At 50.4% G+C, this 14,235-nt stretch overlaps 1 protein-coding gene across 1 annotated transcript in view; it reads left to right on the top strand.

The window, feature by feature from the left end:
* Positions 1-3,305: 3,305 nt before the first annotated feature.
* Positions 3,306-14,235, top strand: part of GPC4 (glypican 4) — a 67,866-nt gene continuing 56,936 nt past the window's right edge. The window contains exon 1 of the mRNA XM_027899362.1: positions 3,306-3,489. Coding sequence (XP_027755163.1) covers positions 3,321-3,489 — 169 coding nt within the window. The 5' untranslated portion in view covers positions 3,306-3,320. The remainder of the gene's footprint in view (positions 3,490-14,235) is intronic.

Here is a 14,235-nt window from a genome sequence, read left to right as displayed (position 1 = left end):
GTGGGATTCCTCTCTGCTGCCAAGATTTGCCAGTGCTAGAAGACTGCCCCATTCCCACCAACTTAAAGTTACAATTGATCCATGGAATCCTGTGCAGATGGCAATTATTTGTATCAGTTTTAGTGCAAGCTGGTATATCACTGATGTGGACTCAGTTGATACCAATTAGATTTGTAGTGTTTTAACCACACCCCCATGCAGGGTTTGTGCTGATCCCTCTAGAGCAGATTCAAAGTGGCTTTAATTAAACAAATATAACTTTGCTGTGTGGATGAAGGCTCAGGCAGCAGCAGTACCACTGGAGGTCTGAGCTGGAGAGGAGAGGCAGCACATTGGAGGAAGGTGAAGAGAAACTGTGGAGAAATGTGTCTCCTCTGGCTTCTCCTTCTCTGCCCTTCCTTCTCTCCGAAAAGCTGGCAGCACTGCAACTTTTCCACTGAATGAGATGACGGAAATTTGAAATGCCAAGTTGTGCAAGGCCCGTGGCATACGCTGGAAGAGGCTCTGGGTAGACGCAGTGCGGGCGATGTCACCTTGTCTCTGTCTCCTGTGCCAGGGCCAGTGATGGCTGTGCCAGCAGGTCCTCGCTGCAGCTGCTCTGCCCAGCCAGGGGTGCCCACACTGGTCATAGCGACACGCTGGGATACCTCAAACAACAGAGGAGACTCACAGCTGACTGTGAGTGGGCAGACCCAAAATGGCTCTGAAAGCCCTGCAGGCAGAATGAGAAGGGCCCTCTGCCAGGTAGGAATGGGGACATGATCCCCAGAATCAGCAGCATCCTGTGTCACCACAGCAGGCCTTCAGATATCTTCTAGGGCTGGAAAAGAAACACAGAGTCTGGGGGGGCAGAAACGAATGGAGAGAAAAGAGGGTTTTGGGGGTCGTGGGAAGTCAGAAGTTTTCAGGTTTTTTAAAACTAAATGACAAGTTTTTCCCTTTGGTTTTCTCTGTCTTTCTCTCCTGGGAAACGGAGAGAAGTGGAGAGGGGAAATCGCTTGAGCGCTTTGGGATGAGGGGGCTGGGGAGAGTCTGCCAGATGTTTGAAAATGCTAGAGAGAGCAAAAAACTCAGAGAAAAATTTCTCTTTTGAGAGAGGCTACTTTTCTGTTCCTTAAAAAAAAAAAAAAAAAGAAAAAAAAAGAGAAAGTTTTTCATGAAAAATTTCAGGCAGTCCCATTGTTTTGCTGCAGCCTTTGATTTAACTACTTGAGCAAGTATTTGACAAAACCCTCCGTGTTTTTCAGGAGGTTTCTTAAATCCCACCGAGGTATGGGATTATGAGAAACAACAAATGGCAAGCTGTCTCTAACCCCACAGACATTCTCACTCTCGTTTTTCTCTCTCACTTTGGAATAAAAAATGCAGTGCTCCCTGCTGAGTTCTCTTTAAAATTCACATTGTCTCTTCAAATAAAGGCTGGGAGGGTGAGGTAGTGCTTTGAAAACCAGAACTCAGTCATACATTGCAGGGCCAGATCCTAGAGGATTATTCTCTCTCAGGACACTTTATAACTTCATGAGAACTTCTGGCCTGGCTTGTCTCACCAGCTTAGTGTGAGTGGCCCCAGCGGATGGCAAGGTGACTGAGGTCTCTACACCCCTTTCCATTGGGATGGCTGGATTTGTCTTTGGAGACATTTTAAACCATGATAAAGCAAACTCCATTTTTTTGCCATGGGGATGGTGTGGCCCATTTCCTGTGCAGTCAGGGGATGCTCCCTGCATCCCTGCAGAGGGAAGCCCTGCCACAGCAGCAGTCTCTCCAACACGGCTGGTGCAGGCCAGGCTGTGGTAATGTGGTTTTCCCCTGCTTTTGGTGTGATTCCTCAGCTGCAGCAGCCTGTGCTGCCCCAGGGCTGTGGTGAGCTGCCAGCGTCACCGCTGGAAAGCTCAGAACTGGATGAGTATCTTGTTCCCAGGAGAAGTGCCTGGCAGGACAGCATGGCTGTGCTTTGCTCTCACTGGGGAAATGAACAAAGGGGCTTTTCCTCCCGACCCACCTGGAGTTTCGGTGGCAAAAGCCTAGGAGCAAGGGATGAAGCTGGCAACTTCCTTTGCTCTTGTTTCAGCCTGTCCTTCCCCAGTGTGGCAATGAGAGAAATGAGGATAACAAAGGAGCATATTGTATCGTAAACCACTGCACATTTCTGTTTCTTAAATGATGCTATCACCAGGCCACTACATTGTCCTGGGGCAAGTGGCTCTGGGTTGAGACACAGCACTGGGCACAGACATGGATGCTGCAGCAGGGCAGAGCTCCCTGCACAGCACCTGCACCCGGGGGACAAGGACACCAAGACATGACCGTGCCAGACAAGGAGAAAGCCCCTCTAAGTGACATTGCAGCCCCCGAAATTATGATGGTGCCTGTCATTCTTGCAGTACTATTTCTGTGATTTTCAGTTAACAGAAGCAAGGAGCAATTGTTGGACTCTGGTCCAAAGGTTCAAGGGTTCAGCAGGGCTTGTTTACATCAGTGCACATGTCTGTGTGCAGGGCTGGGGTACAAAGCAGAGTGACCGGAGGACTTTGGTGTACGAGCCTGTGAGGCCTCTGTCCTGCTAAAGTCTTGGAAACAGAAGACTGGTGAAAAAAAAGTTGGTTTTGACAAGTCTTTCATGCACATAGTTCAAACCTGTCACAACGATGTCAAAATTCATCAGCTTAGTGAACCTATTAAAACTGGGGCAGAGCTGAACCATCTACAGCTCCAGTCCAGGAGGCACAGCCAAGCCAGCCCTTTCAGCCCCTCCGGGAAATCTTTTTTTCCCCTGGCGGGGCACTTCGGAGCTGGGGTGGGTGGGAGCGTGGGTGCCAGGTGGGAACTCCCCAGGCCGAGCGATGCTCAGCCCCAGCTGCGGGAGGCGGCCGGGATGGGGGTGCTCGGAGTCGCCGGTCCGGGGCTGCAGGCACAGCCCGGGCTGTCCGCAGGAGGGGGCGCCCGCGCGGGGCCGTGCGGACGGGCGGGCATCCCCGGGCTCCGCTCCGCCTCGCTGGGCGGGCGGATCCCAGCTCCTGATTTTCCCGGGGGCTGCAGAGGCTTGTCCCGGCCCTGCGCGATCCTGCTTGGCTGCTGCCCTCCCCGCCTCCCTCCACCTCCTCCTCCTCCTCCACCACCACCACCCCATGTGCTTCCTGCCGGGCCAAGTTCGCGGAGCGCCGCCGCACGTCGGGCCAGCGGAGCGGAGCCGCAGCGGAGCGGGGCGCGGGGCAGCGGGCGCGGCTGCTGCGCGGCGCGGCGGGGCAGGCTCGGCGGAGCGCCGGCTGCAGCCTCGGGGCGCGCTCGCCCGGCCCCGGCGGCCCCTGCCCGCCCGCACGATGCCGCGGCGGCGCGGCTGCCTGCCGCCCGTCCTGTGCGCGCTGGCCGCCCTCAGCCTGCCGCTGCTGCTGGCCGCCGAGCCCCGCGCCAAAAGTTGCTCCGAAGTGCGGAGGCTCTACGCCGCCAAGGGCTTCAGCCAGAGCGAGGCGCCCAGCCACGAGATCAGCGGTGAGTCGCGATCGTCGCTGCCGCCTTTGTGCGCGCCCGGGCCGGCCCCGCGGAGCGCGGGGTGAGCGCCGGGCTCCCCCCGGCCCGGCTGCCCCTCCAGCGCGGGGCCCGGAGCTCGGCTCGGGGCGCGCTGTCCCGCTCGGCTCGGCTCGGCTCGGCTGGGCTGGGCTGCCCGGAGCTCGGCGCCCATCCCGCGCGGTGGGTCCCGGCGCCCCCCGGACCGGGTCGTTCCGTGCCGGAGCGCGGCGGGACCGCGCCTGTTGCCGGTCCCGCTCCGGGTCGGCGGGGCGGGCGCTCCTGCCCTTGGGCCGCTGTTCGCCCCGGCGGGGAGCGGGCGGCCCGTCCCGCCCCGGTGCCCGGCGGCTGCTGACGGAGAGACCGAGACATGGCTCTTTTTTTTTTTTTTTTTCCTTCCATTCTTTTTCTTTCTTTCTTCCTTCCCTCCGCCTTCGTCCCGAGGTACTCGCGCATCCCGGGGACAGGAGTGATCGCAGCCGGCAGCAGTAGGAAATGGTAGCTAATGTGCTCACACCCAAAACATTTTATTCTTTTTGTTTCATCCTTCATCTCCCTCCCAGGGCCGCTGCTTTTATTTCCCCTTCTGAATGACCTACTGGACCGCATTCTCCGCGGAACAAAGGAAGTGCCTTTTTAGCTGGAATCCTCGGAGACCACCAAGGACTCCAGCTCATGCACTGCAATTTCGCACTACTTTCAACAATAACAAAAATGCATGACTGAATGGCTCAAAAATGTGGAGTGTTGGAGGCATTCATTTCGGTCTGGGACACTGTCACAACACAGACAGACCCCAAGTAAATACCTTTAGATGGCTCAGATAGAAGCTGGGGGTAATCTTTACCATTGGTGTGCCCTCCAGATATGCATACATTATCCTTTTCACTGACAAAATTAAAATAATTTCAGTCGCTTGTGCTTTTATATTGTCAGACTAATGATATGCATTTAGCCTACATCTGTTTGAATAAAATTGCAGGCCCGTTTACTTTTCCAAGAAATATTTTAATGAGAAACGTCTGACTAGTTGCAGTTAAAATACTCTCTCCACCCTCCCTGCTTCATAAAATGGTCTCTAATAAATAGTCTTGGATTTGATTTGAGTCCAGCTCTCATCGGTGTAGGATCAGGATGTGAGCAGGCTTTCTCATATGTCTAGTATTGGGAAGGTTTGACCTAGTCCTTATTTTTTATTTTATATATTGTTGTTTAAGATGACTTGGTGAGCTTTGGAGAATGTCAGGAGGAGATCGTGCTGACAGGGCTTCCATTTGAAGCTCTAAAGCTGTTGCCTGTTTGACCCTGTGCTTTTGAAATAAGGGGCCAGAGAAATGTGATGAGCAAGGTAAGATTATTTGACAAAAGAAAGGCTTTCTGCAATGACGCTGAAAATATTGGCTGGGTTAAGTCACTGTTCCAGGGGCACAGGGAGTCTCTGTCTGGCCTTGCTTAGAGAGCAACAGGTCTTGCACAGTTGTACTTTAAATGTTATCCTGCTCCCGCAGGGTATTTCAGAGAAGGTGGTGGAAGTCTTTAGAGGAGGTGTGCTGTGTACAGCTTTAAAGTGTGGTGTACCTCAGGTGTGACTGAACTTAAAATTAAACCTGCAGTGAGGTGCTACACCTGCTCCAGTTTCACGTTCCCCCTGTGAATTCATGTGGTTTTGGCATGGCTTGTGTTTAGCGGCTCTGGATCTTCCCTATTGCTGCTCAGCTGGTGTATGCAGACTGTAACCATCAGTACCACTGCTGGTGTTTAATTTTCTGAGAGTGGGGAGCTTCACCTGCCATTGCCTTTGTGGGATCCGCACAGGGCACTGGTGTGCTGGGTGGGAAGCACTGCCCATGATAACGCTGGAGACTGAGGTCAGACACCAGGGCAAAAGGTCTGTGATGTGTCTCAAAAAATGAGTCACTTGTCAAACCTTTGATTTCAGTTGGTGTTCCAGGTGATAAGCAGTGTGTTTTCCATCAGGAGAGTTAGAGAATTGGAAAGGCCGTTACCTGGGCGCCTGGCTATCGGTGAGAACGAGATAAATGCCTTTGAGGTAACGAGCCATGTGCTTCAACAACTATCCCATTGGGACTGGTGGTGGAAACGGGTGATTTCTGATTGGTAACACCTCTGCTCACTAAACTGGGGGGAAGGACAGGCTGGGGAGGTTCAGTGGGCTGTGATGCTGATGGAATGATGTGCAGACATGTGGTTGCCTCTGGCATGAACTCACGTCTGAAGTCCATCAAGTCCTTTCTTAGATATTTGTACTGGTTTGGTGGATTATGCTTTATTTCTTGCATTCTCTTATGGAGTTGCTTTAGATCACAGTGCAGAGACTTTTCTGAAGAGATGCCCTAAAAACTGTGGCAAATTCGTTTCTGTAAGTGTAGTGACTTCTTTATTGTTAGGGATGTACTGATCCTACAAAATGTTGGCATTGAATTGTCAAAATGAAGCAGCTGGATGGTGCCCCTGCACTGGGCTATGTGACAGCAAGTAAAACTCATCTTCCCTGGATGGGCACGGAGGTCTTTTGGGGTTTAGCAGTTTCTTTCATGGATTTTTTTGCCACATTTACATTCTTCTGGAGCAGTAGGTATGTACAACTTCTTTTTCTTTCAAGGAAGTGCCCAATCCAGCAGGCTTTTTATCTGTATGATTGCTATTTCAGTGATATTAAAAGGCTATGTTCCTTGTCCATAATTACCCAGAAGTTCACTTTAATATTTGTTTAGACCAGGTTTAGGACCTAATTAGAATATACATAAATAGCAGGTTATATCTTGCTGAAAGTACCTAAGCATTTCTGAAAGCTGCAAGCTTGATAAGAGGTGTAAAATGTGTTATTTGTAGTGTGGGACTTATAGAAATTGTTTCCTTTTATGTAGCCTTGGTGTTAGAGGTGTAAAGACAGACTACTGCTGTGAATCTGCGTGGAAGCATTTCATGGCTCTTTGGTTGCCTTGTACCTGAGTGATCTTCAGAAGCTTCTGCACTTTCAGCCCTGTGATGTATGTGTGGCAAAGCTCGTGGTAGTGGTGAGATGCAATCTTGCTGGAGGGGTCAGTGCTTGCGTAGACCTGAGGGTTAGTTTGTGAAACCTGACTCTTGATAGTGTGTGGATAGTAGGTGCTGTGGGGAGAGCACCAGCCTGTAACTTCTTTTAAGATGACTTTTTAGCAGTTTCCTGAGGACAAGTCGCATCTCAGGAAGGTCTGGATCCTGCAGGCTGTAGCTGCTCACTTTGTTCAAACGCTGCCCAGAATGTGTCGCTCCTTATTGATCCCATGTGTCCCTGGGCTGTCATGGTGATGGAGCAAAACTCCCGGGAGCAACCATCTGCGAGGGCTGTTTACCCTGGTTGGTCTGGTGGGGCTGCAGAATGAAATGCAAAGTGAGCTGGTGTGGTGGCATCCGGAGACCCACAGGAGGTGGCTGTGATTTAAAAAACAAAAAACCCCAACCTTTCTTTCAGGAGGCTCCTTCTTGCCCTCAGGTGTTAAACAGACGGAAATTCCTTCCCTTTTCCTGCTAATTGGAAGAAGTAGATTTTTCTTTTCCTGAATTGAAAAGGAAAGAAAAAACCATCTTGCCTGATGGTGGAAGGTGTAGTCAGTTAACCTGAAAGTTCCTGGAGGAGAGTAATCCTTTCCCTTGCTGGCATTGGCTCTGTGGTGGCAAGGAAACAGAATGGTGTGGAAGGTGCCATGCTGGGGAGCACGGAGAGAAGCTGGAGCTTGTCTTTGCAGGGAGCTAGGCACAAGCTGCACTCTGTTCAATCTTAGTGAAGATGCTTGGTATAATCTGTGTTTAAATGAAATTAACTGAATAGCTGCTTTTATTTGTGAGAGCCATGGAGAGCAGTTCTTTCACTGTGACAGAGGAAATCAGTTGGCCCTTGATTTTTGGACCTGTGGGACTGTGCCCAAAGTAACTTCTGCCAGGGGTGCCCCAATGTCCTGCTGCTCACTTGTTTCCAGTGTGTTTATGGCTGTCAGTGGGTGCTGGTGCACTGTCCCAGTGGTCTCAGGAAGGTTGCTTTTGGCATTGCTGTTTGTTGTGGTTTAACCCTAGCCAGCAACCAAGCCCCAATGCAGCTGCTCACTCACTCCCCTACCCGTGGGATCTGGGAGAGAACTGGAAGGGTAAAAGCCATAAAACTTGCGGGTTGAGATAAAGATACTTTAACAGGGAAAGCAAAAGCTGTGCATGTAGGCAAAGCAAAACAAGGAATTAATCAGCTGTTTCCCATGGGCAGGCAGGTGTTCAGCCATCTCCAGGAGAGCAGGGCCCCATCACGCCTGATCGTTACTTGGGAAGACAAATGCCATCACTCCAAATGTCCCCTACTCTTCTGTCTTCCTCCCACTTTATGTACTGAGTGTGATGTCATATAGTCTGGAGTATCCCTTTGGTCAGTTTGGGTCACCTGTCCCAGTTCTGTCTCCTCCCAACCTCCCATGTACCTCCAGCTTCCTCTCCATCATGGCAGTGCGAGAAGCAGAAAAGGCCTTGGCTCTGCATAAGTCCTGCTCAGCAACAAGAAAAACTTCTCTGTATTATTAACCCTGTGTTCAGCAGAAATCCGGAACACAGCCACATACTAGCCAGTGTGAAGAAAATTAACTCTCCCCCAGCCAATACGAGTCCATGTCCATTGTTTTACCTGTCAAGGTCAGCAAATGCTCCTTTAGTTTTTCACATGCTTCTCATCCATGTGGCCTCTTCCAACTGAGAAACGGTTTCTGGATCCTGTCCAGGCCGGTGTTACTTGTACCGTCTGGCACTGCTGAGCTTATTGTAGTCGGTTTGCACAAGGCAGCTCCTGGACTTACTGGGTTAAGAGAAGTACCAAGTAATGCCTGGTCCTCCTCACTGTCCATTTGAAGGTGTGGAGTGACCTGGCCACCAGCTGTACCTGTCTGCCATGATTCCTGTCCGGGGAAGGCAGTGGTCCTTGGCAGGCATGGGATTTTCTCCTGCCTGGCATGCGTTAATGGGGCGATCACCAGGCCACCCGTGGGTGGAGAGGTGACCATTGGAGAACATCCCCGTGGCAAACACAAGTGCTGGCATGGAAAAGTAAACGAGAGAATCGCTTGAAGTATTTTTAGCTGCTTCTAATGTCATTTAGCAACTGGAAACAGCGGGAGGGGGGGAGCTGGCAGCGTGCAGCTTGCCCGCAGGCCACCAACAAGCGCCCCGGCGTCCGGCACTGGCGGCCGTGTGGCTTGGGGAGCGTTGGCAAGAGCTGGCGGCGGCTCCCGACTGAGTCACGGCTCCGGCCACTCGCCCGGGACGCTGCTTTCCCTCTGCAAATCTGCAGCGCGGGGTTTTGCTCGGCTGCAGCGGCGCGCCGTGTCCTAGCAGCCGGCAGCACGAAGCATGTGGTTAACAGCAACTGCTTGCAGTGGTCCGGGCTGAGTGGGAGTATCGTTTTCCTTGGCAGACACTTCATAGAAAGTTCTGTTTTTTCTGCCAGAATAAGCAGTCATTACATTCCATACAATTCATAGTCAAATTATTATCTATTGTTAAAATTGCCTTAATTATCAGATGTTTCCTTAGACGTGTAGCTGTTTTTTAAGAGGCTGAATAGGCGTGTGTACATTGTGCAGGAGGCCAGAGCTGCACAATGTTTTCAGTGCTGTTTTGTAGTTTCAGGGAGATTTTCTGTGGCTTTCGTATGTCAACAGGCTTTTTATTCTCACTGAAACAGCGGCAGAGCAAGGCTGACACGACAGTGAGGCAATGGGTTTGGGTTGGGTCTCTGGATCTCTCCTCTGCTGTGGTATTTCCTTGAGCCAGGAAGTTCAGGATGAAGCATCACTGCTCTGTGTGTGAGATGGTATAAGATGGCTCTGTTAGGAGAAGGTCCCAGACAAGCATCTTTTGTCTTGGAGGTGCAGATAGTATCTGCTCAGTAGAGCTGGGACCTCTGTCAGGAGGCTGGATGGGTCCCAGTTATCTGAGGCAGTGATGTCTGTGGTCTTGGGCCACTCTGTGGTGTTGGCTGGTGGCTTGTGCAGACTGGAACCTGCATGGATGGAAAAGATCTGCCGGTGCTTCTCTGGAGGTGACAGACATGTGGTTCTCACCTCCTGTCCCTTCTGCCTATAGCCATTCCCCTGATACACAGAGGGAGAATTCCATGTTCACGTGGATGTTCACGTGTATTGAGTTGTACAGGCTCAGTCCTTGACATCTTGCACAGGTTTGGGCAGGACTAAGATGGAGCATTATCCTGCCACAAAATTCTTTGCCTCTTCCCCGAAGAGGAGCAACCCTCAGGGACCTGATGACTTGCTTTTGTTCTGCCTTTTTTTGGGGCGGGGGAATNAAGGAAATTCTTGTTAGCCAGAGAGGTCAGGATGTGTGTCTCCTCGCCGGCGGCCAGGCTGAGAGCAGCGAGCTGCCAGTCCCCGGTCTCCGGGGCAATAACCTCCTTGCATTCCTCACATTCCTCCTGCTTTCTCTTTCTTTTGAGATTATGAAGATAACCCTTCTCCCATTGCTAAGCAATGCAAGGCCCAGCAAAACTCTTAAATTTTTCCCCTGCTTCCCAAATTATCTTGTGTGCTCCAAGATGCCCCATGGCAAACCCCTCCGGTCTTCTGAAAGATGCAGTTCGTGCTCTTCATGGGGGTTTGTGCATCTTGAGAAGAAAGCTGCTGTGTGTATTTTTTAATTTTAATTGCCAAGTGTTTTAATTGGAAGGGATTACTACTTTGTTTTAGGCCGTCTTACCTGCTTCTCAGCTTGTTCAAGACTTTTCCTTAGTGTTTCATGAAACTGTTTTCCTTTTCTAGCAGAGATTTTGGGCTGTCTCTATTTTTCTTTGCCTGTGCAGAATACGTGCAGCCCTGCAGAGGCTGTGGCTGAAGCACCATGTTTGTGCTGGAGGATTTTCTGCTTGTTTACATCTTTCTGGTCTGGGAAAGGAGCTTGGATAAAAGCAGTGTGTTGGGAAGAGGGGACCTGATGAGAAGAAGTTGGAGGCTTTAGGTGTGCTGGGACTGGTGGCAGCCATGTGGGCTTTGGGCAGGCTTTGGCCCCATGAAGATGTGACTATGGTGCTTGTCTTGGAATGGTGTTTTCTGTTTGAAAATGGCCGTAGTCAGCACAGTTGTCTTCCCCACTAGTTTGTGACTTGTAGTCCATCACCCCTCAGGTCTCTGTGGGGCTTGGAAGAGGGGTGAGGGGTGGTGGTCCCCAAGGGTAGCAGTACATCGCTTCACTGGCAAAGTGCTTGAAAGGATGAAGATGATGCTTAAAAAGCATGTGTGTGGGTACCTACTGATGGGATTGGTCTTCATTAAGGGCTGCCTGATGTTGCTTTTAATGTGAAATTAGGACTGCAGTGCCTCTTTCCCAGTGTAAAGCTTTGCCTGATCCCCCTCCCCAAAAAGCCTCTTAAAAATACTTTTTTTTGTTGTTCATCTTTTAAGTAGAAAAGTAAAACCTGTTCATTTCCTGTCTTTCTACTCATATTTTCTGTGGCTTACACAACCAGTGGCTGACGGACTTTTATGGGAGTTCCCTGTGAGGGACTTCTCTCTCTGCAGATTCTGGTCTTGGAAAGGTACATGGATGGTGGAAGGGACCTGCCCTCAGCAAACAATTTTGAAGGAGTATTTCTCTTAATGTTTCCAATTTAGAAGTTGGGAATTGTCTGGATTTTAAGCAAATTCAGATGGGAGCAAACAATGATGAAATGTTTAAAATATGTTTCCACATTTTTGTGGGAATAGGAACTGTTCTTGTACAGGCGAGGCTGCAGCTTTCAGGAGGTGAAAATATGTGGCCCTTACACATTGTCAGCATTGTTGCTGCCTTTCCCCCCCCCCCTTTCTTTTTCCTTTTTTAAAAATGCTCATAGGAAATTGGCTTTGGTAATTGAGTTTCTACAGAACCACAACATCCAATAGCTGTTCCTTTCCAGGGGTCACCCTTAGGTTAGTTTAAGTAATGTGCAGTCAGTTTAACCTCTTGTGGTTTGCAGTGCTATTCTAGAAATTACTGGTGATTTGGGGTGTGTTAGAGTAACAACTTCACAGGAAAACCCCAAATGTCAGGGTGTCTGGTTTTCGGAGAGCTCTGACCGCTAGCCCTGTGAAAACCAGGCACCTCGAGGTAAGGGAGGTGCTCTCATCGGAAAACGCAGTTAAAGCCTTTACGGGCCCGTTGACTTTCCTTTTGAAAGAAACCGAAACAACCGTGGGCAATTTGTTTACCTACACTGACTTAAAACATCCTCCTGCTTCCAAGCACCATCCAGAACCCGTGCTGGATGCTCGGTGTTGGGTCACATCGCCCCACGTGGCTCTGATGGAGGAGCAGAAGTACCCTGAACCCCCAAATCCCTGGGTTTAGGGGATTTGCTGGCAGCAAAGGGCCAGCTTTAAGAAATTATGAGCTGGGGCTTTAGCTTGGTAGCATTGACAGTTTGGTATAAAAAGCTCTGTGTTGCAGGCTGTGATGACAGGAGGTGATAAATCACTCTTGGCTGGTGCTACAGGTTCTAATAATGGTGTTTTAAAAAGATTACATGGGTTTTAATACAAACTTTTTGCTTCTTTGTACTCTCTTCATTTTAAAGAGTGGAGCCTGTTTTGATTCAGCATTCTTGGAACATAAAGACAGAGCCAGGATTTTTACTGGGCTAAAATGCAGTTCTTTTTCTTCTCCTGCAGACATGAGGATCTTGTTTAAGTGTCTTTACAGCCAGCTTACTGGCAGTGTCCTCTTTACAAGGGAGCTGGCTTGTTTGTTTGTTTTAAAGGTAACTTTGCCCCATGGAAGATTAAAGAGCCAAGCAGCTTCACCCAGTTGTGGTGGGTGGTGCTATTGGAAAGAAATCTGTGATAGGAGAGACTTGCATGATAGCAATAAGGGGGATAGATAACCTCCTGTACCTTCCCTGGCTTTCCTTGGCCCATTCCCATGAGAGGACAGGGCATTTATGTGATCAAAGAAACAAGCACAATTATAAGCCTGATGGAAAATCATTCCCTTGCCAGGTATGTGTGGACACCCAGGAAGGCTTTGCCTTTGCTCTCAGTAGTGCAGGGTGGATTGGTTTTGCTCACCTACCAACCTTAGGGTTTCCAAAATGTGTTGGCTGGCAGTTTTGGGGGAGCACAGCGTGCCTGGCAGTGAGGTACTAGTGACCATGCTCCCTTGCCTGGACAGAGGCACTGGGAGCAGGCAGCTGGCAGACACTCGGTGTGCAGATCAGGGGTCAGAGTGGTACCACTGGTTTGGTTTGGACTGGAGGAAAACAAACAGGTTTCCTCCTGAGTTTTGGCTCGGCTCAGAGACAGAACTGAGGGTGCCATAGGGCCATGTGCTTTTCATCTCGGTGGGGGGAAAAATGGCTTTGATAGCGTCTGCTAATGATTCAGTGCTGTTTACATAATAATTGTGGTTCGCTTTCATTAGCTCTCATAATGAGATTGCTTTCTTCCAGTGCAATCGCATGCTGGTTTGGTTTTACAGGATTCTGCCTCCCCACTCCCTGAGCATGGCAGCGGGGCGAGGAGGCAGCACAAGGGCTCCGTGCTTGGCCTGGTCTCCCTTCCCTGGCTCCAGGCATGGAAGAAAGCTCATAGCATGTCATTGCAAAGGAGAGGAGGTGGAGGGGGTTTGTGTCGCTGGGACAAGTTCTGAAAGACACAGATGGTGGTTTGGAGCATCATTGTAGCGGTTTGGAGCATCATGGCATCTTAGCAGAGCTGTGTTTAAAACTACCTTGCATGATTTCTCAGTGCAGTGCTTGCCTTTGCACTGAAAACTCTTGGGCTTACCTATTTGCAAGGAAGGGAATCCAGTGATCTGCTTCTACCAGGAGGAAGAAGCCACCTCCCAGTTCTACCATATCAGGACTAATCAGTGACGGTTGATGTGCATCATGGATATTGTTTGTGTGTACAAAGCTACTGGATTAGCTGCTGCAGCCTAACCTTGATGTAGTACTTGTTTGCTTTCCATGTCTGACTAATTGTGAACAGTGGTGATGCTGCTGAACAGGCTGCAAGTGCCTGCCTCCCGCAGCACCTGGCCGCTGTGCCAGGGAGCTGCCGGGAGCACCGGGGGATAACACCCACCTCGGAGCTCTTATTGAATAAGTAATGCCACTGGGAAGAAAATACAATAGCCTGAGTGCAACCTTTTGAAGAGGTAAGGTTGGGTGTTGTTTGGTTGGGTGGATTTTTGTCCTTTATAGCTTAGTAGCAGGTGTGGTGGGGTTTCAGAGCAGCCCTGATGGCAGAGCTGAGTGCTGATGGTGCACAGCCAGTATAGCCGACCCTGGGCACAGCATGGACCTGGAGCAGGATGGGCCCCCATGGGGCAGTGGGTGCTCGCTTGGGAGTTCTGTAAGGAGTGTGGGGAGCTGTGTGTGTGATGCCACTGACCTGTCCTGGGGGATGCATTCCTTCCCTTCCACCCCCCAATTCAGCTGCAGGAGACTGTTTCTGTATACCTCAAACAGTTTGCTGCCAGTGGTAGATTAAAGCTTTGTTCCTGGAAGGAGGGCCTGAGCAGAGGATGAGTTGACTGTCTTTGCCAGTGCAGGACAAAACACTTCAGTGGGGGATTGGGAAAGGTGGCACTGCTCTTGGCCACGTGGCTTCTGCTAATTAACATGAGTTAATTGAGGCTATTTGGAAAGCTGTGGCTTGGTGGGCAGAGGAGGCTGGAAGAGATGGGGCTCAGGGCTGCAGCAGCCCT

This window comes from Empidonax traillii, unplaced genomic scaffold (assembly GCF_003031625.1).
Source record: "Empidonax traillii isolate 1590-97213 ecotype Southwest subspecies unplaced genomic scaffold, ASM303162v1 scaffold20:size5563877, whole genome shotgun sequence".
Classification (NCBI taxonomy): Eukaryota; Metazoa; Chordata; class Aves; order Passeriformes; family Tyrannidae; genus Empidonax; species Empidonax traillii.
The sequence above is the reverse complement of the archived record's forward strand: the minus strand, read 5'-3'. Positions and strand labels throughout refer to the sequence as shown.